Raw genomic sequence first — 26558 nt, 5'->3', positions numbered from 1 at the left:
ATTCCAAAAACTTTCTTCTAGACAGCATGTCACAGGACCATGCTTCCTGGTGAGCCGCTGTCTCCCCCTTTTTGTCCCCTTCCCTGTCCCTCGGCACTTACTCTTTAGACTCTCGGCTGGCCCCTCCTTCAGGCTATTTTAGTACTGCCCAGTGGTTACTTAAGGCTGCAAACCTCTGCTCTAAGAGGTTTGATCTTCAAGACCATATTTAGGAAGCAGGGCTGAGGGAAAAGGGACCAACTGTCTCCATGATTCAGAGATCGGAACCAAAGAAGAGCCAACGAGCCAGGAAGACCATCACAACCAGAACTGGTCTTTATTGAGGTGTCAGGGTGCAGCAACACCATGAAGGAGCAGAGCCCGAGGACTAGAGCACAGAGGCAGCATTTAAGTGTTTTCTTAGACTTGCAGCCTGGGTCTCTGGGTCAGGAGAAAGGCAGCGTGTGAGGGGGTGCTCATGAGGACTTCAGGAAGTCCCTGTATTTGTCCAGGAAAGAAGCAGACAGGGTATCGAGCTCTTGCCGGAACTCCTGCAGAGCCTTGTCCTGCTCCTCTTGCTCCCCCGACATCTGCTTCTTGTAATAGTTGATGTAGAAGCTCACCCAGTCGTTCACCACAGTCACCATGGCTTCTTCAGAGACGGCAGGATCAGTGAAGACCTGGGGGGGGGGGGGGTGTGTGTAGGGTGGGATCGGGGTGGGGGGGCGATCAGAATTTGGCAAAGGAGACCCGGCTCAGACATGTGGCTCAGGAATATCCAGAAACTCTGACATCCATTTTTCTCTAATTTTTTTCCTTGTCTCTTATGGTTTCCATCAACTCCACCATTACCCTCCCCGCTCCAAGTTATTCTCCTTTCTCTGTCCTCGCCCACCTCCCAACACTTCAGGCCTGTCCTCTGAGACAGAGCACCAGGCTTACCTGCTGATTCAGCAGGACGTTGAATTCCTTTATTCCTTTAGAAATGAGATCCTTATTGGTCTGGATAAGGGCCATCTGCTTGGTTAGAGAAAGAGATGAAATTTAAGCATCCTTTTCTCCCAGTCTCCTCCCTCCCCTCTGAGGATCCCCGGTGCCCTGCAGGGTCACCTCCCCTGCACCAGCCTTCTGACCCTGAACTGCCCTGAGATCACATTTCTCACCTTCAGGTCCAGAGGTGCTGTGTAGGTCTCAGCCACACTTTTCAGTCTCTGGCTGTCCCTCTGTGCCAAGCTAGATGTAGACAAGGGGTCCAGTGTCAGCCAAAGAGGGAAACGCCCTGCATTTCGGTCCTGAGGGAGGGTGATATGTCAACCAGGGGAGGGGACGGAGGGAGAGGTTCCCCTGAAATTAGGAAGATAGCAAAGCCAAGAGAACAGATAAGTGGAGAGACCCAGAAAACCACACCAGGGACCGCCTTGCCCTCCCTGCCACATCCCAGAAGCCAGGTTCCAAAGGCTCACAAAATTAACAGTGACTGATCCCCCACTGCAAGACAAGCACTTTAAAAATCATCCCCCTACAAGTAGTGGCAATTATTCTTCCAATTCATAGATGATATATTCATAGCAGCTAACATTACAGTTATGCTTCGTGGGAGGCATTGTTTCAAGCAAGTATTAAGGTATTTATTCTTGGGAGTTCCCTGGAGGCCTAGTGGTTGGGATTCAGGGCTTTCAATGCTGTGGCCCAGGTTCAATCCCTGGTCAGGGAACTGAGATTCTGCAAGCCACACAGCATAACATTAAAAAAAACCACAAAACTCACAAAGTATGTATTCTTATAAAAGCTTCCATTAGGCCAGTTCCAATAACAGTCATAATTTTTCAGATGAAACATTTATAAGATGGGAGGACTGGACACTTCCAGGCTGAGTTCCACTGGAATGGACACACATTTGTCTTACTCTCTACCATATATATCATCAGGTACTTGACAAAGCAAAAGTAACTTTTGTCATCTTTAAAAATATTTTCCTAATGTTTTCCATTTTAATAGATTTTTTCAAATTTGTAAATCACCATATACTAATTGAAATAAATGAAACATTATAAAAATACACACTGAAAAAGTGGATCATTTTTCTCCTTCCCCCGACAAAGTAGCCAGCATTAAAGAGATATGTATTTTCGGTCACATCTTTCTCCATTCAAAAACCAACTTTCAGGGACTCCCCTGGTGGTCCAGTGGTTAAGACTTTTTCTTCCAATGCAGGGGTTGTGAGCTTCATCTCTGGTTCAATTTTTGGTGGGGGAGCTAACATCCCATATGTCTGGAGGCCAAAAAATGAAAACATAAAATAGAAGCAATTCAAAAACAATAACAAATTCAATAAAGATTTAAAAAATAGTCCACATCTTTAAAAAAATATTTTTTTTTTTAAATCTTAAAAACAAAAACCAATGTTCACTGGCACCTATGCACTCAGTTTATTGATATGCTTTTTGTTTATTCCATTATCCTAATTAACATACAGCAAAATTAACTTCCTTTTGGTATACAATGTATGGATTTTAATATGTAGATTCATGTAACTACTACCAAAATCAGGATACAGAACATTTCCATCACCCCCAAAACTCCTTCGTGCTACCCCCACTCTGATCCCTGGTGGTGGTTTAGTCGCTAGATTATGTCCGAGTCTTGCGACCCCATGGACTGTAGCCCACCAGGCTCCTCTGTCCATGGGATTTTTCAGGCAAGAATACTGGAGTGGATTGCCATTTCCTTCTCCAGGGGATCTTCCCAACCCAGGCATCGAACCCAGGTCTCCTGCATTGCAGGCAGATTTTTTACTGACTGAGCTATGTGGTTGTCCCCTCTTATCCCTAAACCCTGCCAGCCACCGATCTGTTTGCCATCACTACAGTTCAGTGTTTTTGAGGACATCAATGCAGGAGACCAGGGTTCAATCCCTGGGTCGGGAAGATCCACTGGAGAAGGGAATGGCTACCCACTCCAGTACTCTTGCCTGGAGAATCCCCATAGACAGAGGAGCCTGGCAGGCTACAGTCCATAGGGTTGCAGAGTTGGACATGACTGAGTGACTAACACACACTATGATGGAATCATACAACATGTAACCTTTGAGACTGTCTCCTTTCACTCAGAATAATGCCCTTAAGCTCCATCCAAGTTGTTGCAAGTAACAGTGAGTTAGTTGTTCCATTCCATTGCTAACTGTGTATTGCAAGGATGCACTCGATCTTGTTTATTCATTGACCCACTGGAGGATATTTGGATTATTTGCAGTTATTGGTAAGCATCAACAGAATAGCTATAAATATTTGTGAACAGGTTTTTGTGTGAACATGTTTTCATTTATTTAGGATAGAAGGTATTTGTTGCCACAAGGAGGAATAGTCGCCATGGCACCTGACAAAGAACATGTATACAGAATTTAAAACGAATTCTGATAGTTCGATAATAAGACATTGCAGCTTTTTAAATGGCCAAAAGATTGGAACAGGCACTTCACAAAGAAGATATGCAAATAGCCAAAAAGCACATAAAGAGATACTCAACACTATTACTCACCAGGGAAATGCAAATGAAAGCTACAGTGTGACACCACTACATACCAACTACAATGACTAAAAGTTTAAAAGACTGATTAAGTGTTGGTAAGGTTCTGAGAGAACTAGATTTCTCATACATTGCAAGTGGGAGTGTAAAATGAAAAGTCTGAAAGATAATTTGGCAATTTCTTATAAAGTTCAGCATGCATTGACCACATAACCCAGTAATCCCACTCCAAGTGGAGTTAGTAAGAAATGACCATACAAGTCTACAAAAATACTTACATGCAAGTGCAAATGTTCATAGCAGCTTTATCATAATAACTCAAAACTGGAGACAACCCAAATGTCTAATAACCAGTGAGTACCTATACAGATTGTGGCATATTCATGCCATGAAATACTACTCAGCAAGAAAAAGAAACAGACTAATCAACAGACTACTCAGCAATAAAAGAAATGTGTTGTACTCATGACATCATGGATGAATCTCAAAATCATTAGGCTAAGCAAAAGAAGCCAAGCATAGAAGACATATACAGTGGAATTCCATTTCTACAAAATTCTAGAATAAGCAAAAGTAATCTACAGTGGCAGAAAGCACTGTCAGTGGTTATCTGTGGCCAGAATACAAGAGTGGAGCTTAAAATGCAAACGTGCCAAAGGGAACTTTTTTAGATAGAAATATGTATCTTGACTATGATGAGCTTTCTCATACACTGTTAGTAGGAGTGTAAGTTGGTAAGGCTTTTTTTCTTTTTCTTTTTGTTTATGCACATGGGCTTAGTAGCTCCAAGGCATGTGGGCTTTCTGGATCAGGGATCAAAATGTCTCCCACATTGGCAGCAGATTCTTTACCACTGAGCCACCAGGGAAGCTCCAGTTTGGCTTTTTTAGAGGGATGATTTAACAATGCTTGTTCAAATTAAAAAGCACATAGGGTGGGGAGGGGAGAGTGAGACGAATTGAAAGGGTATCATTGACATATACACACTACCATTTGTAAAATAGATAGCTAGTGGGAAGCTGCAATATAGCACAGCGTGCCCAGCTGAATGCTCTGTGACGGCTTAGAAGAGTGGGATGGGGGTTGGGAGGGAGACTCAAGAGGGAGGGGATACATGTACATCTATAGCTGATTCGCGTTGTTGTTCAGCAGAAACTAACACAACGTTGTAAAGTAATTATGGGGATATAGAAACTGGCACATTCATACCAAGGCATACTTGCAACTATTAAAATAATGAGATAGCTACACATGTGCTGATACGAAAAGGTATCGAAGATGTTAAATTAACTACAGTTAGAGCAGGCTACCTCAGGCCGAAAGTATGGCAGTGGGTATTAAACATTCAACTAGATTTCTCTCTCTCTCTCAAATGGCAAACAATATTTACTTCTGGGCATTGACTGGTATTTGTTGAAAATGGAAAGAGGGATAAATGTCAAGGGAGAATCTGACATTCTCCATCTACATTATCGTTTGAATTAATTTACAGTAAGAATGTATCGTTCCATTTTTATAATACTTAAAAAGAATACAAAATAGGGAATTCCTTGGCAGTCCAGTGGTTAGGACTCTGGACTTTTACTGCAAACAGCCCAGGTTCCGTCCCTGGTTGCTTAACTATGATCCCATAAGCCACGTGGCCAGCCAAAAAAGAAAAAAGATGATGTAGTTCTAGACTATTAGCCTCCAGTTGGACTCCCGCCTCAGAGCCCAGAAGTATAGCAGCTTCTCACTAAGTAACTGTTGAATGACTGGGTGAATGAACACTTGCAGCTTTTCAGCTCTGTCTTCATCTGTTTGATGAAGTCCCACCAAACTCCAGTTTGGGTATGCAAACTCCAGTTTCCTGTTCAAATGAGAAATAAAATAATATCTACAAGGGCTACGAGAAAATAAATTAATTCATTTCACAAAAAGGTAGTTGGCACCTGACCTGTGTCAGGCCCTGGGACAAAGACAAAGTTCTTCTCCCCTGGGACTCTATGTTCTAGTGGGGGCAGTGAGAGGATGAATCAGTAAAGGGTAAAGTCTGAGCAATGGAGCAGGGCCCAATCTACAGAGCTCTGTGGGCCATGACAAGAAGTTCATATTTTATTTTATCTATTTATTTGGAAGGCTGAAGGGCAGAAAATTTCCAGTGGAGGGTCAGAGACACCAGAAGGAAAACAAATAAACAAACAAAAAACTCACAAACCAACCAAGAGGGAAGCTTAAGGAGGCCTCAGTGATCATTTGGTTCAAGTTCTCAACATGCATGCATTTATTCATTTCATAAATATCGTTCAGACGCCTACTATGTATTGGGTACTAGGAAAAGGAGTGAAATATAGCCTCTGACCTCACAGCAGAGAAGGCGCCTGAGGCCCAGAGGGGACACTGACTTGCCCAAGGCCACACAGCTAAAAATTCTGTGACTGCACTGGGTCGCAATGCAATTCCCTAGGGACGCCCTGTTCCCTTGTCCCCATAACCGGAAGTCGCGGGTCACAGCAAAGCCAGTACCTCCAGGGTCTGGCGAGTCAAAGGGCTCCCGCGGCCCCAAACAAGATGCTATAATGAACTAGGGCGAGAAACGACCAGCCCCGGGAGGTCGAGGCAGGGCTGAGAGGCCAGAAGCAGGAGGCCCTTTGGCGGAGGAAGATTGTCCCTCTGCAGCCGCCGTAGTGGAGCCGGAAGTGTCTTGTGGCCACGTTTCCCTTGTTGCAGGACTGAAGGAAGGGTTTCAGGATGGCTGATGTCTTGTGCTCCGAGCAGTTCGGCTCTGGGGCGGCCCGGGGCTGCCGCGCTGCCCCCGACGGGAGCCTGCAGTGGGAGGCCTGGGGGTGCAGCTGGTGGGGATTTTCCGGGGCCTTCACAGCGAAACCCGGAGGACGAGATGGGGGCGGAGGGGTGGCTCCCGGGACTGCCACCCCACCTCTCTCCCGGCTGTTGGCCGTGTTCCTGCCTCAGGGCTTCCCCGATAGCGTCAGCCCGGACTACCTGCCCTACCAGCTGTGGGATTCCGTGCAGGTCAGCCTGGCCGACTGGGGAAGGGAGAGACACGTAGCCGGGGCAGGGGAGACAGCGCCACCCGTCCCTTCCCACTTACAGACTGGACACTGAGACCCAGAGACGAGCTGTGACACGTCCCAGGCCACACACCCCGTTGAAGTGGCTGATGATAGATCTCAGACCTCCATGCACCGGCGTTTACTCCTCACCCCACTTCTTTTCTTCTCCAGGCCTTTGCTTCCAGCCTCTCGGGCTCCCTGGCCACCCACGCAGTCTTGCTGGGCATAGGGGTAGGGGACGCAAAAGCCTCTGTTTCAGCTGCCACGGCCACCTGGCTCGTGAAAGGTGAGCTGGGCCCCTGAAGTCTCACCCATCGCTCCTCTCAGCCCTGCCATCGTCTCTGTCCTCTTTTTCCTTCAACGGGGAAGCCCAACCCCTCCTTTTCTCTTCTCCCAGTGTTTTGACATCTAACTGAGCTGTGATGAGTATGTTTATGCATTCCTGTCTGATTAAATCCAGAAGTCAAGTCTCCCCGGTTCCTCGAAGAGTGCCTTGTACCGTTAAAAAGCAAAATTCAACTGAGTAAAACATTTGTGTTGTCTTTATTGACAACTGGTGAATAACACAGGGCAAGAATACCCTTCTCACGGCCACCAGCCTTGCAGCTGCACTTTGTTCCCCATACATGCTATTCAGTGTCCCTTGATCATCTGGAGCCCAGATCCCTAAGCAAGACGTTCCCTTTCCCTTTACTCCTCATCTGTGGAGGACTGCCAAGAGTTTAATAATTGAATAAAACTGCCAGTTGCCTGGGGTGTGGGAAGTTAGTTAATTCTAGACAAAAACAATTTTGTAATAGGTCCTGAGTGGCAGAGAGGAAGTTTGGGGAAGAATGAAAGGTGTTTTGGATCCTCTGGGAAAGTAGATGATCTATAAATAATAATAGTAACCATCTGTTGAATGTATACTGCTTTTTGAAAAATCATTAGGTGGGGTGGGGAGTGTACAGAGATACAGGTTTGGTACCATGCCCTGTAGAGAGTGAAGCAGAAAAGAAAGGGGGAACTGTTTTCCATCAGGAGGGCCCTTGGTTGCCTCTTGCATCCTTTGTCTTTCACTGTTGTTCCCAGTGGGGATTTAAATCGGACCCAAAGCTCATTGCTCCTACTGTCAGCCTGGCCACAGCTCTGGTGAGCCTCCCTGGATCTTTTGAAGAATCTGGGGCTCCTGCTTGTACCCTTAGCATTAACCAAACTGTCCAAATATGAGTCACCTCTGGAAAGAAGCTCTTTCTCTGAGAGTACATGTCAGTGGAAAAGTGGTGGTGATCTGTGGCTCTTGTTTGAGTTGTCTCTTCTTTTAATATTATTAATAATAGTTCCTGCACAGTACTTATTATGTACCAGTCTTTGTTTTGTTTTTTTTTTTTTTGAATTTTGGCTGTGCTGACTCTTCATTGAGCATGAAGCCTTTCTCTAGTTGCAGAGCACAGGCTCCAGAGCTTGAGGGTTCAGTAGTTGCAGCTCTCGGGCTTAGGTATGTGGGATACCAGTTCCCTGACCAGGAATCAAATTTGTGTCCCCTGCATTTGAAGGCAGAATCTTAGCTGCTGGACCACCAGGGATGTCTCAGTATACCAGTCTTCAAATGTATTGATTCCGTATTCACAATAGCTCTGAGGTGGGTGTTGTCATTGTGTCCAATTTGTAGATGGGGAAACTGAGACATAGAACAGTAACTTGCCCAGGGTCACAGCCAGTAAGTGGTGGGGCTTGGATTTGAACCCAGGAGTTTTAGTTGTAGGGTACATTTTCGTACCTCCACACTGTTTAATTTGGATCTTTTCTATTGCACTCCTGTTGCTTAAGTGTTTGGAATGCAGTGGGAGCTGGGGTCAGTAGTTTCATGTCATTTCTAAGCACTCTAGTCTAATCACCAACATATTTAATATGTCTTCAGCTCAGGCAGGTTATTAAGAAAAAAACAAGACCATTTTAAGACAAAAAAATATCCACTTACTATAAAGCCTGTTGTTGACATTAAAAGAAGCCCCATTCATTAGAAAGGATGTTACATACTTGTTTCTATCAAACATGAGAAATTTGCATGCAGAGCTTCACATAAAAAACTTCCTTGGAATTTTTTGATGCGGTCATTTTTAGTTACAGGTCTCTTTATGGAACATGGTGTTAACTGTCATAACTAGTGATATTAATACTACGAGCAGCCAGTATTTTGACAGCCTGCTGTGTGCCAGGCATTTTTGCACACTGACATGTAGTATATAGCTTAATCTCTGCAACAGCCATACTGGGTAGATGCTGTTATGAATTCCTTTTCCAGAGGGGAAGCTGAGGCACAGAGAGGTTTAGCAATTTGCCTGTGGTCACAGGGCCAAGATTTGGACCCACACTGACTGACTCCTGTGTCCTACATTTTTTTAAAATTTATTTTTTAATTGAAGGATAATTGTTTTATGGAATTTTGTTGTCTTCTGTTGAACATCAACATGAATCAGCCATAGGTATACATATGTCCCCTCCTACTTTTTTTTTAGCAGCTGTTTAAAAAAAATTTTTTTTTTTAAATTTTTAATTTTTGGCTGTGCTGGGCCTTTGCTGCTGTGCAGACTTTTCTCTGGTTGTGGCAAAACGGGGGCTACTCTCTACTTCCGTTGCACGGACTTCTCTTGTTGCAGAACATGGACTCTAGACACACAGGCTCAGTAATGGGATCTTTCCAGACTGGGGATCAAACCTATGTCTCCTGCATTGGGAGGTGGTTTCTTTGCCACCGAGCCACCAGGGAAGCCCCTGTGTCCCACTCTTAACCGCCACACTCTTTTGCCAATTAGAGTTTTCAGAGGGAGCCAAGTACAATTTGTGGACAGCTGATCCCTTACTAGGATTCGAAAGTTTTTGGATCTTGCAGTTCAGCCAATTGTAAGTGAGGCAAAGAGGACCAGGTAGGAATTAAGTTTCCTAGAGTGGTGTACAGTGTAGACTTTCAAAGGCAGTAGGGAGGATGTGTGTCATCATTGTATCCTAGTGCCAGCCTCCACATCTGACAAGGGCTTTGCAGATGGCCTCCAGTAGAATAGTCCCCTTGTCACGTATGTATGTCTTTCATCATGGTTGCTCTCTGCTTTTGAGCCTGGAACCATGACTCTCTGAATCACTGTGGTCCGCTACACCCTGCCACACATACACCTCCCAGCCAGACCCTCATTACCTGTCACACAGTGGGCAGCCAGTAAGCACTTGTGCAAATGAAAGTCTAGTGGATTCCAGAAATTTCTCTGACTCACCCCAGCCTGAGGAAGCCTCTCCTTCTGCCCTATACTCCCAGCTCTCTTGTCCCCAACCTGCAGTTCAAATCCTTTTCATTTATTTATACTCTAATGACCGTCTGTGAACCCACTTTCCAGCCTAATAGCTAGAATATCAACAATAACCTCTGAATTTTCCACAGAGGGTTTCCAGCTTTTATTAAAAAAAAGTTTTACCATATTGATGTATATACCTCAACACTATGGTGTTTAGTTTCAGTTGTCTTCAAGCTTTATGAAGAGCATTTGTAGTTCAGTCACTAAGTCGTGTCTGACTCTTTGCGATCCCATAGACTGCAGCACACCAGGCCTCCCTGTCCTTCACCATCTCCCAGAGTTTGCTCAGACTCATGTCCATTGAGTCAGTGATGCCATCCAACCATCTCATCCTCTGTTGCCCCCTTCTCCTCCTGCCTTCAGTCTTTCCCAGCATCAGGGTCTTTTCTTTTATGAAAGCATCAGGGATTTTTTTTCTTTTACAAACAGCATATTGTGCTGTATGTAGTCTTCATGACTGACTTTTTCATATAGGATGATGATACTAGGATCCATCCATGCTGATGTGAGTAGTTGTGGTCCATTGGATTTTCATAGCTGTCTAATATGCCCCTGAGTAAATGAGCCAGAATTCATTTATGCATTCTCCTGTTGGTGAGCATTCGGTGTCCCAGTTTTTTGCTGTTATAAACAGTGCTGCAAAGATTCCTTCTGGTCCATGTCTCTTGGTGTGTGTGGGTACCTAGTTATCTGGGGTACGTACTGAGGGACTACTAAGTCTAGGCACTTCTGACCCCATCGTGCAGCTAGAACTTACTCAACTGGACTAAGCTCCCAAAGGCAGTGACCCAAGATGGAAAGCCATCTTGGTGCCAGGCCCCACAGCACCCAAGGCTCTTGCTTGTTCCTTACCAATGCCTCTTTCCCCCAGATTCAACTGGCATGCTGGGCCGCATCGTCTTTGCCTGGTGGATGGGGTGAGTTTTTCTTCCTGATCCACAGAGTCATGTCTGTCTTATCCCTGGCTGTGTTTTCAGCTCCCCCTCTTTCCTACCCATCTCCAAGGGAGGGGAAATTTAGCAGGTACATCAGAGCTAAGGAGTCTTTAATGAGCACCCAGTACAGGTGGCTTCCTGGGGTCACCAAGCAGTGAAGCCATAGAGCCACTGCCAGGATGAGATCTGCCTTTAAGAGCACTGATTGGCCCCTCTGATGCCCATCATGGGAAAAAACAGAGGGAGCCAGGATGCTCTGAGCATCCTTTGCTGGCTTGTTGAAAGAGATGCCTGGGTGGGACAGTGCTCAGCTCAAAAGGAATGACCCTCCTGCAGTGTGGTGGCTTAGACACGTGGTTGAATTGTGGAGAGTGGGCTTGGGGAGGTCATCGGAATCCCTGTCCCACATGGGATACATGTCACCATCTACCCAGAAGGGACTGAGGGCCTTGTGCTGCCTGCTTCCTCTTCCGGTCAGTACCAGAGCACCTCAGGAATGATTTAATATCTGCCATCAATCGTGGTTGTGAGGTGCAGTGAGCTAGTGTATACAAAGTGCTTAGCACGTAATAAGTGCTCAGTAAACGCCAGCTGTGATTACCAACCCAAACTGGGCCTCACCAGCTCTCTGTGTATCCTCTCTAATCCTTCTAACACCTATGGAGAGTAGGATCGAATGGGTACCTTGTCCAGATGTAAGATAGACCAGGTCACAGAACTTGTAACTGGTGAGATGGGATTTGAACCTAAAGCCTTTGCTCTTTCTGAGGCATCGGAGCCCCCGGGTTCTAGTCCTGCCTTTGTTGTGTATTAGTTCCCTCAGGAGTTCCCCATGTGCACCCCATGCCCCACCCAGGAATGCTCTCTTTCTGTCTAGAAGATTTCACATTCAGGGTGAGTGTTAATGCTGCAAAGTCTGAGCTCGCCCAGGGGCTATAGTGTCTCCTGCCACTGGGATCTTGGAGAAGGGGTCTCTGGGGGTTTGTACAAGGGTCCAGGAGTCACTCCACCTGCAGAGGAGGGAACCATCCATGGTGACGCGAAATAGAGATGTCCTAGGCTGGGTGTCAGAGCCTGGCTCTTTCTCTTGGCCATTCCATCCCTGTTCTCCACGTGATCTGAGGGCAGTTGTACCCCTCTCCAGGCTGGCTGTCTGTAACACGCAGGGCAGCATTTACGCTAAATGTAGTGCTTACAGGATATGCGGGCTTCTTGCTGGGTACCCTCTGAAGCAGGAGGAAGAGAGGAGGGCAGATGGCAGAGGAACCCAGGGATGGCCTCTCTCCCAGGAGGGTCAGGGGATGGGGAGCAGCCACGGGACAATCAGTTTTTTCCTTCCGTGTCTCATGGGTTAGTAAGGGGGAAATGTGAGTGACCACTGAAGGTCCTCCCTGCTGATGGTAGCATTTCAGGCAGCAGTGACAGGGTGTGGGAACAGAGGTCTGGCTAGGGTGTAGGTTTTTCTTCTGAGCCCTTTAGACCTTCCCAAGTCCTGCGGATGGCCCGCACTGCCCACAGGATGTGTTTTCCCCTTAAATCCAAATTGTTGACCAGTGTCTTCTCCTCCACAGGAGCAAAATGGACTGTAATGCCAAGCAGTGGAGGTGAGAAAGGGCTGGAACCGAGGAGAGGGGAGTCTTCTAGCATGAAGGTCTCTGACCTCTGACCCCTTATCCCTTCCCCAGGCTTTTTGCTGACGTCCTCAATGACATCGCCATGTTCCTCGAGATAATGGCTCCCATCTTGCCCTTCTGTTTCACCATAACCATCTGCATCAGCAACCTGGCCAAGGTACCCATCTTGGGGCACCCCCATACCCAAGATTTCTGCCCTGGTGGTGCTTTGTGGGGCTCACTTGGAGCCCCGAGGGCAGCCCAGCCTGGGCCCTGTGTTCAAGGCACTTCTAGAAGAGTGAAAAAGTTCAGATGTCTCTTCTCGGACCCAGCAGTGTATTCTGATCCTCCTCCCCAGCGAGACACCCTCTAGAGTCTGAGATGGTCTAAGGTGGTGTCTGGAGCTGGGGGATGGGTGAGAGGGTGAGAGACCTCTGAGTAAGAGATAGAAGGGGAGATCCATTGTCAACATCGTGGGACCAGCCCTCTGGCCACCTTTCATTTTTTCCATAAAATATTTAGAGTGCCTGCTGCATGTTTGGCGCAGAATACAGGCCCTCCCATCTTTGAAAGAAAGCTACACATAATTAAATGTTTATTGAATGATAGCTATAGGTATTTCAGATGAGAAGTACAGGACTGCAGGAAGGGTCAGCAGGGACTCTGGCCTGCTCAGGGGATGTAGGAAGGTCTTGCCTGAGAGTGGGCCCTGAAGAATGAGTGTGAGCTGCAGGGTGGGCGTTGTGGGCAGAAAGAGCATTGTGGGTCATGGTCCAGTGGCAAGACGGAGTGCAGACCAGACAGCGCGGCTGGAGGGGCAAGTGGGGTGAATCTGGGCTCCTCCTCTCTGCCAGGCTGCTCACCCTGGTGGTTCCTTCAGGTTGGCCTCATCTGAAGACCGAACCTGAGGCCCAGCCTGTCTTCCCTACAGGGTTAAGTACCTGGCACAGAGTAAAGAGTCCAGAAGACACGTAATTGATCTCCCTAGAAATCCAGTGGTTAAGATTCCATGCTTCCACCACAGCAGGCTTGGTGTTCGATCCCTGGTTAGGGAAGTTCTACATGCCTTGTGGTGTGGCAAAAAAAAAAAAAAGACCTAAGACCTATCGCAAAGGCCCAACCATCCCTTCAAAATCTTGTGTGTTATTCCACGCAGCATGACTGACATTTAGGAGCCAACAGCTCTTTATGGTGGAGGCCGCTGAGCTCCCTGGCCCAGAACTGAATGCTGTGAGCACCCCTCCCCCTCGAGGACAGGAAACCCCAGAGGAAAGAAAGATTGTGACCTCTGCCAAAATACTGCATTGAGCTCTGCTCTGAGGGCCTCAGTCTCTTCATCTGTCAAATAAGGGACTCCAACACGGCTGTGAACTCCCCCTCCACCCTTCCCACCCCTCTCCAGAGTTCTAGTCTCCGGTGACCAGCACCTCCATCCCCCAGATACAACAACCAGAAGCCTGGCTGTCATCCATGCCTTCGCCTCCTCCCCCTGTCGCCTGTCACCCTCACCTAAGCCTCCATTCACGACTGTATTTTCCCCTCTTGAATCTCTCCAGTCCTTTAATGACTGCATCCCCATGTCACCTGGTGGGTTCTTATTGCTTAAAAAAAAGTAATTTTCCGAGGTAATCTCCCTGAATCTATTCTCACCCCTCTTCAGTCCTCAGAGCAACCCCATAGTCCTTATTAGAGTGGAAATCAAATCAGGTCACCCCCCCTGCCTGTTGCTGTTGGTATAAAGACCTTAACGAGGCGTTTGTGGTTCTGTGTGATCAGGTCCCCACCCATCACAGCAGCCTCCTTTCACACCGCATTCCTCTTAACTTTGAACAGATGCTGATCATGTCATCACTGGTTTATTTGTTTACTGTCTGATGATTTCTAAGTTTCAGGAGGGCAGCAGTTGTATCTGAAGTCTACCACAGCACCGAAATGTGTATCTGACGTCTGAGAGATGTGATAAATGAGTGAAAGCCTTCAGTGGCCCTAATCAGTGAGCTCTCCCATCTCAGAGGGAGAGCCCTAGGAGGTCAGGGCCACTGGTGTGGGTTTTGAACTGGCCTGGAAGGCTTGGCTAGGCCTCGACTGGGGCAGGAAGAGAATGGAATTAGTTCCAGGCAGGGAGAATGTAAGCGCCAAGTTGCAAGCCAGACTGGGCCTGGGAGCTCCGCCAGGGGAAGAGGCAGCTAGAGCAGACGTTGGAGGCTGGGGAAGTTCTGGGTTAAGAATGGCCTTCGGGTCTTTACCTTGGGGGAAGAAAGCGAGTTTGTTGGAGCTGGGTCCACAGGGTGGCATGGCCGGCACACCTTTAGTTTTCTCCTGGAACAAGCATGGGAGGTGGGCCTAGTGGAAACGCAGGGTGAGAATGGGAGGCCAGGGACAGCGTTCAGGCTTTCAGTGTGGGGTGGCCTGAGGCCTACTTTTTCCAAACTGGTTTGAGCCATTTGTTTGCTCACCCCCAGAAACGCTCGTGTTGCCGCAGCTCACAGCCCCTCTGACGTTCACTCTCCCCCTCCCCACCCAGTGCCTCGTGGGTGTGGCCGGCGGGGCCACTCGGGCCGCACTGACCATGCATCAGGCCCGGAGAAACAACATGGCCGACGTGTCAGCCAAGGACGGCAGCCAGGTGAGCAGCCGGGATTGGAGGGAAGGAGCGGGGCGGTGGGGGCACAGTGTGGGAATGTGAAGCGACCCGGCTGAGGGCTCCTGGGGGGAGCTGGGAGACAGGCGGGAGGAAGTGTCGGTGAGTCTGCGGACAGGTCATCAGGTGTGAGGGCTCGGACTCCGTGGCATCAAGGCCAGGCCGGTCATCTTAGGCCCTGCGCGCCGCCCCTGTGGCCAGGAGTGAGCCCTGCCCTGGACCTTGTACTCCTTAAGCAGAACCTCACCCTGTGAGGTACGTGTTCTGACCAGGTGAGGCCCCACATGTTAAAGCTCCTGGCAGGTTAGAAAGTGAGGTGGCTGGAGTCACTGGCCAGAGGCTTCCCCTTGGCAGTTAAGCAGGCCCTTCCCGCCCAGCCCCTCGCCTGACCAGAGGAGCCTGGAGTCGGGGTGGGGACATTCCGAGGGCCAAACCATTAAGGAATGGGATCCCTCTGTACCCCCCGTGCTAAGTGCTTATGTGAATTGTTTAACTCACACCAAGCCTCTAAGATAGATACTATTATTATCTCCATTTTACAGATGTGGAAAGTGAGGCCCAGGGAGGTCACAAGTGTGACATGGTTTTCTTTGACACTGAAGCAATTTAGAAACATTTATTCTCGGGGCTTCCCTGGTGGTCCAGTGGTTAAGACTCCGCACCAGTACAGGGGGCGTGGGTTCGATCCCTGGTCAGGGAACTCAGCTCCCACATGCTGGGGTGGGGGTCGGGGGCACGTGGTAGAGTGGGGGGCTTGGCCAAAAAACAAAAAAACTTCTTTTCTCTCCAGTCCTACTTTCTGGCCTTCTCTTATATGATTCTGTGAAATAGAACTTCATTTTAAAAAAATTAAAATTAACTCTTTTCAATAATATTAACACAAGTTCTGTTTTTTCTTTTGGCCATGCTGTGCAGCATTGGGGATCTTAGTTCCCTGACCAGGAATTGAACCTGTGTCCCCTACACTGGGAGCAGAGTCTTAACCACTGGACACCAGGGAAATCCCAACACAATTTAATATTTTTTAAGCATTAACCATGTGCCAAGTATTTCATTTGTCTGAACTCATGAAATCCTTACAGTGGATTCATGCAGGGTGTCATTTTCGCCACTCTACAGCTGAGGCAAAAAAGACACAGAAAGGTTGAATCTCCTTGGGTCCCCCGGGCTTGTCTCTTCTCTCAAGAAATGGTTGGACGAGTTCTTCCCCATTGTCTCTTCCAAGGTTGTTAGGGAGTGAGTACACCAGGCCCTGCTCTTTAGGATCTCCCAGCCCCATGCTTGCTGTCTTGCCTGCTCTCTTTCTAACCTCCAGGCCCATTTTCCAGGGCCCTGGGGCTTCCTCAGTTCACAGAGGCGGTAAGGCCACTGGGGCACCCGAGACCGGTGTTCAGCCCAGGACCAGGCCTCTGCTTTCTGAAACTGTTGCTTTGCTGCCACTCCATGCGGCTGCTGGAGATGACTGTTCCCACCCCGGGGAGGGCCCTCGATTCCTGAGCTCCCAAGGCCCCTGACCCCCAGTTTACACTCACAGCATACCCCTCTGCACCAGGACCGCCTATCCCAGGGACCCCCGTAGTCAGGGGCCCCAGTTCAGACTTCTTCTCCCTCCTGCTGAATCAGGGGTCGTGGCCATGGGTCTTTTCCCCTAAGGTAGGCTTAGTCAGGCCATCTTGGGCCATCAGTGGGGTCTGATAACATTGATTCTCCAGGGAAGTTGGAATTTTTGTGCATTTCTTCCTAGGTGGTTCGTTGACCCCTTTGCAGAAGTATCTGCCTGTTATTGCATACCAAGGGGCTGGGGGGATCGGCCTTTTTTGTTGGCCACACCATGCAGCATGTAGATTCTTAGTTCCCTGACCAGGGATTGAACCCATGGCCCCTGCAGTGTTAAGCATGGGGTCCTAAACACTGGACTGCCAGGGAAGTCCCAGATTGGCCTTTTTAAACCACCAAATAAAGTTGTTCTACTCTGTGGACACTTACTTGCCTGAGTGTAGGGCTACACAGGTGATGCTTGCAAAACAAAGAAATGTTCCACAGGCATTGCATCTAGCTGGGCAGAGAAGCAGATGTATCTTACATGATGGCTCACTCATCAAAAACATTAAAAATTTCCTAGGCACCCGTATCAGTGTAGGGAGCATCTGGGGCAGGGAGGACTGTGGTGAACGGCACTCAGGGATGTTCAGTCTGGCCTGGAGGGGAGCCTCCAGCTCCCAACCCCTCTGCCATTTTCCAGGAGACGCTGGTAAACCTGGCAGGGCTCCTGGTCAGCCTCTTGATGCTGCCCCTGGTGTCCGATAGCCCCAGGTAAGCCGGGATCCAAGGCAGGGAGGAGGCGCCCAGCTGGGCCTCTGCTCCCACGGACCCGCTCACTCTCTCGCCCCAGCTTAAGCCTCGGCTGTTTCTTCTTCCTCACTGCCCTCCACATCTACGCCAACTACCGAGCCGTCAGGGCCCTTGTCATAGAGACCTTGAATGAACAGCGGCTCTGGCTGGCCCTGAGGCACTTCCTCCAGCGGGGAGAGGTACTTGGCCCCACATCAGCCAATCAGATGGAGCCACTGTGGACAGGTGACCCAACCCCTTGGGCTCAAGCCTTATGTCTCCTAGCTCCTTCCTCTGCCCCGGCATCCTGACTCCAGCTTCCCACAGGTTTCTGGTCATCTATGTCTCTATCCTTGGGGGTCCCCCTACACTGCGTGACGTCCAGGTGAGCGGCCCAATGTCTCCCGCCCATCACCGCTATCACCCGCCCCCCACCATGTGCTCCTTGTTCTTTTTTTTTTTTTAAATAAGTTTATTTATTTATTTTTGGCTGTGCTGGGTTTTTTGGTCATTGCTGCAAGGGCTTTTCCCTAGTTGCAGAGAGCAGGGACTACTCTCTAGTTGCAGTGCAGGGGCTTCTCCTTGTGGTGGCTTCTCTGGTTGCAGAGCATGGACTCTAAGATTCGAGGGCATCAGTAGTTGCATCACTTGGGCTCAGCAGTTGCAGCTCCCAGAGCACAGGCTCAATAGCTGTGGTGCACAGGCTTAGTGGCCCCGTGGCATGTGGGATCTTCCCGGATCAGGGATCGAACCCATGTCTCTTGCATTGGCAGGTGGATTCTTTACCACTGAGCCACCAGGGAAGCCTGCGCTCCTTGTTCTGATTATCACTGGCTTCCCCTGACCAAGCCCTACCTCTCTGGTTCTTCATTTCCACTGGCGGTGGGGGGTGGGGGGGATGTCACTGTGGGTGCTTGAGGGCAGGCGGTGTACACCATGAATATGTGGGATTTTAGTTCCCTGATCAGGGATTGAACCCATGCCCCTTGTAGTAGGAGCGCTAGAGAAATCCCAGATTGGCCTTTCTGAACCACCAAATAAAGTAGTTCTACTCTGCGGATGTTTACTTGCCTGAGTGTAGGGCTACTCAAGTGACTATTGTAAGACAAAGAAGACATGTTTGTTGATGTGTTTGTTGGATGCGGGGGAGGGTAACAGCTGAGGGGCAGATGGGAAAGAGGTGCAGGACAGCTCTGGTTAACGATTAGGTGGCTGTGCAGTGACTGCATGGTCAAGCCTGCCTTGTCTTCTCCCCGCCCCCGACCGACTGCACACTCTTGTTTCCTTCAGTGTCTCTGAGCTGCAGCAGCTGCTTGAGGGGCACCGGGAACCCTACCTCCTTCGCTGGGACCAGTCACGAAGTAAGTGTGCTGTGTTCTCCCAGCTTCAGACTCACCCTCCTGGGCTCAGCCTCTCATTCCTCCAGCCCCAGGGCCCCAAGCTCTGGACACACGCTGGACAGTTTGGAGTCTGCCTGCTGTCCTCAGGGGAGCTTGAAGCTGAGATCGAATTCATTCAAATTAAATAGCTGCATGCCCCTGTAAAGTTCCCTTGACCACTCTGTAAAGTGGAGCTAATAATACCTGCCTTATTATCTTCAGGGTTTCTGTGAGGATCAAAGAAGGTAATTATGTAAAAGCACTTTTACATTGTAGCACACACAAATGAGATTGTGGCCTCTGGTTCTCCCTGAGGAACCACTTTTGTCTCCTGTTCAGGTCACCTCTTGAGGAAACAGGCACTAAAGTTTAATGGTCTGCTGGTTGTATGTTAAAAGATGCTTATTCTTACTATCTATTAAAGACATGCAAAATAAGCCCACCTCAGGGAGCTGCTTTGAAGTTGTATCTTGGAAATTGGGCATTTTAGCTTGACCAAAGCATTGGGGAGCGACAGGAGCTGAAGTTGGAAAGGAAAGGGTGGGAGCTGGCCTTTCATGCCAGGCCAAGGCCTTTGGGCCAGACAGGGATGAAGCAGGCTGGTAGGCCTGAGAGAGTTTCAGAGTTGGCCCTTCCCTGGTACCAGTCTGTCCATGGGTCTCTCCAGACCAGGTACAGGTTGTCCTGAGTCAGATGGCAGGACCTGAGGCCATTCTAAGGGCTGCCACTCACGGGCTGGTGCTTGGAGCCCTGCGGGGAGATGGACCCCTCCCAGGAGAGCTGGAGGAACTGAGGAACCGAGTACGGGCAGGTAAATGCCTCGCAGTCTAGGCTGCTGCTGACCAAAGCAGGGTGGAGAGGGGAAGGAGCCTGTTCGGCTTGGGACACCTGGGAGCTTCTGGTTCTTCACCCCGTCCAGGTCCTGAGAAGGAGAGCTGGCTCGTTGTCAGGGAGACACACCAAGTGCTGGACAGGCTCTTCCCGAAGTTCTTGAAAGGTAACATCCTTCTGCTCCACGGCTCCTGGACCTTCTCCCCAGAGGCCCTGCCTAGCCCCATCCCTACCCCTCTATCTGGGAGGTGGAAGACCTGGATTTCTCTCTGTGATCTCAAGTCTGGGTCTCAGTTTCCCTGTCTGCAGGATGGGGAGGTTAGGATGGTCTGTGAGGCACTCAGTGTTGACAGACTATGGAAACCCAGTTGGCACTGGAGAAGAGGAGTGGGGTGGAGGGTTTGGGGGGAGGGGGAAGGCTCACAATTACTGATGATCTTTCATTTAGCCCCTACTCCATTCTAGCCCTTTTCCCTGTGCTGCTTAATGAATTCATATGGCAACCAGATGAGGTTTTAGCCTCATTTTACACCAGAGATCACCCCGCAGAGGCAAGGGGAGCCTGAGCAGCACACCCAGCCCGTGCTGCGCCTTACCCCTCTCCCCAGGGTTAGCCCAGAGTCTCCCCCACAGCACCACCCCTCTGCCCTCTCCCCAGGTCTACAGGATGCGGGCTGGAGCACTGAGAAGCACCAGCTAGAGGTGGATGAGTGGAGGGCCACGTGGCTCCTGAGCCCAGAAAAGAAGGTCTTGTGAGCAGCCCAGGTCTCAGACAGGGGCCTGGAACAAGGACACTGGCCACAGCAGGACCTAGGCAAGGCAGCTTTATTTGTTCTTGGGGGAACCACAGTGGCCAGCTGGCCAAGGCCTCACAGGATGTGGCTACTAGTCAAATGGACTGGGCCCCGGGCAGAAACAAGGCAGACAGTAGGGATCCCGGGGCCTCCCCGCTACTCTCCGGCCCCAGGCCCTTCTCACCGCTGCGGGCTCCCCACCCCGACTCATTTCAAGGCTATGGTTCAGGGTGTCCAACACAGTGGGCCTCAGGCATAAAAGCCCCAGAGGAACGTGGCCACGGCCATCATGAGCAGGGCGTTGAGGTTGACGACGCGGGCCCAGTGTGGGTCCTCACTGATGTCCTCCAGCCGCCTGGCTGCAGCAGCTGTCTCCTCCTGGGTAGGCCGTGGGGGGCTGCCCGCCCCACCCCTGCTCACACCACAGAACCAGAGCAGGCACTGCCGCAACAGGCCTGGCCTTGGGGTTGGGGGTGCTGGGAGAAATTGAGGCCTGACAGTGAGTCTGAGGACACTCGGCTCCCCCAGCTCCCCAGCCCCAAGTCCCGGGGGCAGTGCCTTACCCTCCATCTCCACTGCATGCTCAGGGCACCCGTTCTGCACGGGGGCTGCGGTCGGACCTTCTAGCTCCTCAGCATCCAGGTCCTCCCTCTCCTCCTTGCTGTGCCGGAGACTGAAAACCAGGCGGTGGAGCTGGGGAAGGGGGGAGCACAGGCCGAGTGGGAGTGCCGTCCCCCCACCTCGCCCCAGAGCAGGAGGTCTCCCGTCCACACCAGCACTTCCTCACGTCTCTTTGTCCAGCCTGCACAGCAGCCCAGGACCACCTTCCATGGCTGCCCTCAGGCTAAACCCGAGCTCCTCAACTGAGTGTTTAAAAACTCTTCGCCATGCTCTGCCCTCGGCTTCATCACCCCCATGTCCCCGGTCTACACTCACAATTCAATTCTAGTACTTTAGTCTTCCAGTCCTGCCAATGCGGTGTTCCTCCCTGTGGGTGTTTGCTACCAGGGCTTCCTCTTGCTGCCTTTGCCCCTTCTGCACCTGTGGAGTCCTGCCCCTCCTTCTGGGCCCCAGCTCTTTTGTCCTGCCCCCCAATTAGCTCTGTCCTGGGGCACCCACCTTCCCGCAGCACAAGACCAAGCCCTCTGGGGGCTTTCGGGATAGTACCAGGTCCCTCCCGGCCACCACTCAGGCCAAGACTCTGGGGGGCTTTCACCTCCCCCATGATCTTCAGGCCACCTCCAAACCACCGCAAATAAATATGATTTAAATAAAAACATTGTGGTTGCTTTGCAAATAAAGCTTCAAACTGGACTCCTTGGTCTGCCCTCACCAAACCTTACAGACATTCAGGTCCTCCCCATTGGGAGTCATGGGAAGCAGACTGCAGCCTCGGGGTGGAGAGGGGCCACACCTGCCCAAGTTTAGTGCCCCCACGGGAGGCCTGCACTTACGTGCTTGCGCGGGATGGGCGGTGTGCACAGTGAGACCACGAGGGTGAGGAGGCCGGAGCAGACGAAGAGCAGGATGGCGAAGTAGAGGTAGTGGACGCGGCAGAGGAGCGCGGGGCACGCCGAGGGGCGCACGCAGCTGCCGGAGCCAAAGGAGAACTCGGGAACCAGGCGTGCCAGACCCATCAGCAGGCCCCCGATCAGTCCCCAGAAGGCGCCCTGCGGGGCCCAAGAGCGTGTCAGTCTCCTCGGGCGTCCAAGTCCGGCCCCAGCGCCCGATGTGCACACACGCTCACCTTCTCGTTGACGCGGGGCACGAAGAGCGCCAACACGAAGACGGCAGACACCGGCGGCGCCAGGTAGCTGGAGACCGACTGGATGTAATCGAAGAGCTGCCCGCCCTGCGCCGCCTGCACCACGGGCAGCCAGGCCACCGACACGGCCACGATGAACACCACCCAGAGCCTGCGGTGGGCGGCCAACGGGAGGTTTCACCCAGGACCCGGTCTCCCCCTGTCCCTACTGCCCCTCCCTCGGGGCCGAGTCGTAGGGCCGGAGATGGAAAACCCAGGCCCACCGTCCTACTAGCAGCAGCTCGCGGTCGCCCGCGCGGGGCCGCAGGCGCGTGTAGATGTCCATGGTGAAGAGTGTGCTGCTGCTGTTGAAGATGGAGGCCAGCGAGGACATGAGCGCCGCCAGCATGACCGCCAGCATGAGTCCGCGCAGACCTGCGGGAGAACTGCAGCCGTGAGCCTGCGGCCGCGAGGGGGCGCCCGAAGGGTGCGGGCCGGGCGAGGGGTGACGCCTCGCACTGGCGCCTGTAGGCATGGGGGGCAACCCGGGGACCGCCCTCACCATTGGGCATGAGCTTCACGACGAGCCGCGGGTAGGCGATGTTGGAGCAGCCCACCTCGGTGCCGCACACGCGCTTACACACCTCGGGCACCACGCACGCCACCTCGTCTGCGGGAAGGAGGGCGCCATGCGGCTAGGGCGCGGCCGGGTCTGGAACTTCGGATCGCCGAAGTGGGGACCGGGAATCCCAGTGGAGAAATGGGATCCCCAGGTGGGAGGCGGGACTGGGTGGCCCACATCTTCCAAACCGGAACGGAAATGGGAGACGGGCACTTGTATCCTCCACTGAGAAAGGGGCTGGATGGGGCTCAGGATTCGGGGTCGGGGCGGGGTTTACCGTTACCCGGGTAAAGAACGCGGCTGATCATGCCCGGCATGACCATGAGGAACATGGGCATCAGCTTCAAGTAGCCGCACAGGATGCAGCCCGCCTTGATGTGGGTGAGGTTTTTCCCAGCCAGGCAGCGCTGCACGATGACCTGCGACGAGGTGCTTTCAAACTACCTGCGTCCAGTCCCGGGTAACTCGCCGTCTCTCTGGCCTCACCCCAAGTCGCCTCTCTAATCCGGGCCCCGCTGCTGGCCCCTCGAGGCGGACAATTCAGTTCCAAGAGCAGACCTCGCCCCTTGGAACCGCCTCCATCTGGGTAGGTCTATTTGGCAGGCCTCCCGCCCGCCCCGCCCCTCGCCCGGACCACGCCTTCCACCTGGCTTCCCAGGTGGGTTCAGGCTCCACCCATCTCAGCTCCGCACCCCCGCAGGTTCTACCCCGGCCTCGCATCCCGCCGCAGCCCCGACCCCTCACCTGGTCGCTGCACCAGTACCAGCTGGACACGATAGTAAGCCCCAGAAGCAGCGCGGGCCATGGCAGGTCCCCCGTGACAGGGTCCCGGAGCAGGTGGTAGGAGTCCGGCCGGGGTCGAAAGCAGGAGCTGGAGATGTTGCCCACGGCCGGATCCTCGGATACCGTCAGGGACGTCACTGCCCGCAAGTATTTGTCGAAAAGCCCCGAATACCCGCCCACCTCGTGGAAGGCTGTGAGGGCAAGGCTGTCAGGGGACCCGGCGCCCGCGACAAGGCCCTCCCTCGGACCACCCCGCCCCAGACGCGCGATGTCCCTGCTCCCAGGTGGGGAGCTCTGCGACCTGCGACCTCCGCGCCCCTCCCCCATGGGCTGAGCCCGTACCGTAACCCATGAGGACGAAGGCCCCCGCGAGAATGACGAAGGTCTGCACCGTGTCCGTGTACATCAGCGCCGCCAGCCCTCCTGCAACCGGCCTGGGTCAGAGGGCACAGCCCAGACAGGCTGCCTCTAGTACATAGATTGTCTTTGCGCGAATTGGAAAAGGGTTCCCCTTTTCCAATTAATTTTCCTGGAGGGCAAATTTCAGAATGATGGCCCATTCTCCGAGCTCCTGCACTCCGGCATCAGGAGGCAGGGCTGGGTGAGCACAGTGGGGCTGAGTTTGGGGTTCCACGGATGCCAGATGCCCCCCGTGTAGAACCTCCACTACAGGCCCTTCTCTAAGTCCAGGTTTTCTCGTCTGTGTAACAGAAGGAGGTGATCCTGTAAGGTCCGATTCTCAGTTCCCTCCCATCCCTAGGGGCCGGGCCGTACAACAGGCCTTGGCATCAGGCCCCGCCCACTCTGGTCTAGCGTCAGGCCTCAGACCCCACCCCGTTCCCCCCGGACCTGCACTGGGATTGGTGAGCTATCCTGGAGTCTGGCCAAGTCCACTCTCCCCTACCAGACGTTAATAAAAACTTAAGTCTTCCTTGTTGTCCAGCCCAAGAGGGGCTCGGAGCTATGAATTTCCGGACCAATCTGCTTTCCAAAGAATTAGATCCTTCTGCTCACATCACACTTCACTTCTCCAGCCCTCTTTACCTTTGGTGACTCCTCTAAGCCCCGCCCACACTCCACACCCCTAAGCCCCGCCTACAGTCCATGCCGCTAGCACGGCTCCCTTCCCTAAGACCCCGCCCCCGCCACCTGTCACAGTGTAGATCATGGTGATGACCAGGAGCGCGATGACAGAGGCATAGATGTTCCAGCCCAGAGCCTGTTGAATGAATACTGCCCCGGAGAACATGTCCACCTTGGGGGAAGGAGCGAGCGCGCAGGTCAGGATCCAGGGGCCAGGGTGGGAACCCAGGTCCACCTCCTGCCCAGAATCACGACCCAACGTGGCCACACCTCAAAAGTGCGCTCATTGTTTGATACCTCCCACTATGGCTGTAGCCCCAGAAACCGATTCCTTCCAGGCCCTGCCTCCATGAGGGTTGTTACAGCGATGGTTCCTTAGTTGTGCCCCCTCAGGGGCTTTCTAGAGACCGCCACTGGGTGGTCCCACTCTTCCAGGGGCCCGTTCCGCCCATCACGCGTGCTTACCGAAATCTTGGTGAAGATGTACAGAAAAAGCGAGAGCACGGACAAGTAGAGGCGGATACGACGGCCGCCGAAGCGCTTGCGCAGGTACTGCGGCATGGTGATGACGCCCGCGGTCAGGTACACCGGCACGAAGAGCCAGCCAAGTAGCAGGACCACGAACAACGCCTGCGGACACAGCGCGACATCGGAGGGTGACTCCCCGCCCCAGATCCTGCTCTGAGCTCGTCCTCACCCGCACGGGGTCTAAAGAACCTTCCTCTCTTGGGGAACATGCTACTCCAAGGCAAGGTTGCACCAGGGCCCCAGAGGACACAAATGCAGACGATGACCTTGGGCTCTGGGCTTTCTGGACAAGGTCTTGATACTTTACTGGGCCCTTAACTACAGCCCTTCTTGCCTTCCTAGGCCATGACCCCTGGCCATCTCTCCCAAGATGACCCCTAGACTCCTCCTCCTCCCACCCCCAGCACCTGAATCCAAGTACAGACCCTTCAGCCCAACCCCAGCCTCTGCCTCCCCTCTCCTCTCTACCCACCCAAACCTTCCATCCTTCAAGGCTCAGCTCAGAGGCCTCCTCCTCCAGGCAGCCCTGAGCTCAAAGCCCTGATCTCCCCAAGTGTCCGAGGCAAGCCTCAGTCCCAGAGCTTCCTCTCCTGCCCTTTTCTGCGAGGGGCTTTCATTTGGCCTAAAGATGCTCATAGGCCACCGCTTCCAAGAGCATCAGAAGAAGCACTGTACCAACTTTGAGACTGTTCACCCCATTTCAGAGAGGAGTAAATCGAGGCCAATGAGGGTGTGGCTAGTTTCGGCTCACATAGCAATAGTGAATCAGACCACCTGCCATATCACAGTATCGAACACTATTATTTGTGTGATCAGTTTTCTTTACAGCCATACTATGATTAACTTTGTTATTAAAACACTGCTTACTAACAGACTCCTTCCTATGAATTCAAGCATCTTACCCCCAATGCTGATATGATCAGCACTGGACCTCCTCCTTTGGACCTACCCTTGCCCTGATCCTGGGATCTCCCACCCGCTTCTGCCTCCAAGCTGGCTGCTTGAGCATCACTCGAAGCCCAGCCTCACAGCACAGTTGGGAAGTCCCAACTCTGGTCTCACATCCCCACCTGGAGCCTCTCCAGGTGTGACCCTTCCGGGGGGTGGTGGGGGTTATTAGCCAAAAGGAGGGACTCACATTCCACTCAAATCCAGCTACCGCCAGGCCGCTCGCCGCACCGGTCCCTGCCAGGCCCACGAAGTGGCCACTGCCGATGTTGCTGGCGAAGAGAGAGGCCCCGACCTGGGTGGCCAGAGGTGGGGGTGAGCCAGACTGTTTCTCCAGGCCTCCTCCCGCACCACAGCCTTGCCTCTCTCACCGGCCACCACACCATGCTCCGTCCCGCCAGGAAGTAGCCGCCGACGGTGCCTCTGTTGGTTCTGCACATGGA

At 52.0% G+C, this 26558-nt stretch overlaps 3 protein-coding genes across 4 annotated transcripts; 1 reads left to right on the top strand and 2 right to left on the bottom strand.

Annotated features, from left to right (window-relative positions):
- Positions 1–338: 338 nt before the first annotated feature.
- On the bottom strand, positions 339–6718 carry AHSP (alpha hemoglobin stabilizing protein). The gene is made up of 5 exons (XM_061153314.1): positions 6596–6718; positions 2044–2251; positions 1143–1271; positions 922–996; positions 339–659 (listed from the first exon to the last, which is right to left on the bottom strand). Exons 4-5 carry the CDS (start codon positions 994–996, stop codon positions 456–458), a joined length of 279 nt encoding a protein of 92 aa, XP_061009297.1. The 5' UTR covers positions 1143–1271; positions 2044–2251; positions 6596–6718; the 3' UTR covers positions 339–455.
- RUSF1 (RUS family member 1) lies at positions 6146–20645 on the top strand. The gene is made up of 13 exons (XM_061153313.1): positions 6146–6516; positions 6729–6843; positions 10755–10800; positions 12390–12422; positions 12504–12609; positions 14956–15057; positions 17315–17385; positions 17465–17649; positions 17731–17788; positions 18694–18764; positions 19450–19593; positions 19702–19779; positions 20272–20645. The coding sequence occupies exons 1-13, from the start codon at positions 6235–6237 to the stop codon at positions 20367–20369; spliced, it is 1389 nt and encodes a 462-aa protein (XP_061009296.1). The 5' UTR covers positions 6146–6234; the 3' UTR covers positions 20370–20645.
- On the bottom strand, positions 20645–26558 carry SLC5A2 (solute carrier family 5 member 2). 2 transcript variants are annotated; one of them, XM_061153312.1, is made up of 13 exons: positions 26487–26558; positions 26306–26410; positions 25105–25269; positions 24706–24811; positions 23899–23979; positions 23518–23747; positions 23057–23192; positions 22714–22821; positions 22436–22586; positions 22155–22323; positions 21862–22077; positions 20971–21100; positions 20645–20883 (listed from the first exon to the last, which is right to left on the bottom strand). In XM_061153312.1, the coding sequence occupies exons 1-13, from the start codon at positions 26553–26555 to the stop codon at positions 20657–20659; spliced, it is 1893 nt and encodes a 630-aa protein (XP_061009295.1). In that variant the 5' UTR covers positions 26556–26558; the 3' UTR covers positions 20645–20656. The 2 variants fall into 2 exon arrangements, with proteins under 2 accessions (XP_061009295.1, XP_061009294.1); XM_061153311.1 differs by lacking the exons at positions 24706–24811; positions 25105–25269; positions 26306–26410; positions 26487–26558 and having other exon boundaries at positions 20645–21100; positions 22796–22821; positions 23899–24273.

This window comes from Dama dama, chromosome 10 (genome assembly GCF_033118175.1).
Source record: "Dama dama isolate Ldn47 chromosome 10, ASM3311817v1, whole genome shotgun sequence".
Taxonomy (NCBI): domain Eukaryota; kingdom Metazoa; phylum Chordata; class Mammalia; order Artiodactyla; family Cervidae; genus Dama; species Dama dama.
Note: the sequence above shows the minus strand (reverse complement) of the source record. Positions and strands in the feature narration are given on the sequence as shown.

Bases quoted from the DNA above. Each gene is read 5' to 3' on its own strand.
- RUSF1 (XM_061153313.1), top strand. From the start codon at position 6,235: ATGGCTGATGTCTTGTGCTCCGAGCAGTTCGGCTCTGGGGCGGCCCGG. The intron at 6,517-6,728 runs GTCAGCCTGGCC...TTTCTTCTCCAG, and splicing joins AGCTGTGGGATTCCGTGCAG to GCCTTTGCTTCCAGCCTCTC. The intron at 17,386-17,464 runs GTAAGCCGGGAT...CTCTCGCCCCAG, and splicing joins CTGGTGTCCGATAGCCCCAG to CTTAAGCCTCGGCTGTTTCT.
- SLC5A2 (XM_061153312.1), bottom strand. From the start codon at position 26,555: ATGTGCAGAACCAACAGAGGCACCGTCGGCGGCTACTTCCTGGCGGGA. The intron at 23,980-24,705 runs GTGGCGGGGGCG...GGCCGGTTGCAG, and splicing joins CATGATCTACACTGTGACAG to GAGGGCTGGCGGCGCTGATG. The intron at 22,078-22,154 runs GTGAGCGTGTGT...TGGGCCCCGCAG, and splicing joins TGCCCCGCGTCAACGAGAAG to GGCGCCTTCTGGGGACTGAT.
- AHSP (XM_061153314.1), bottom strand. From the start codon at position 996: ATGGCCCTTATCCAGACCAATAAGGATCTCATTTCTAAAGGAATAAAG. The intron at 660-921 runs GTAAGCCTGGTG...CCCCCCCCCCAG, and splicing joins ACGTCCTGCTGAATCAGCAG to GTCTTCACTGATCCTGCCGT.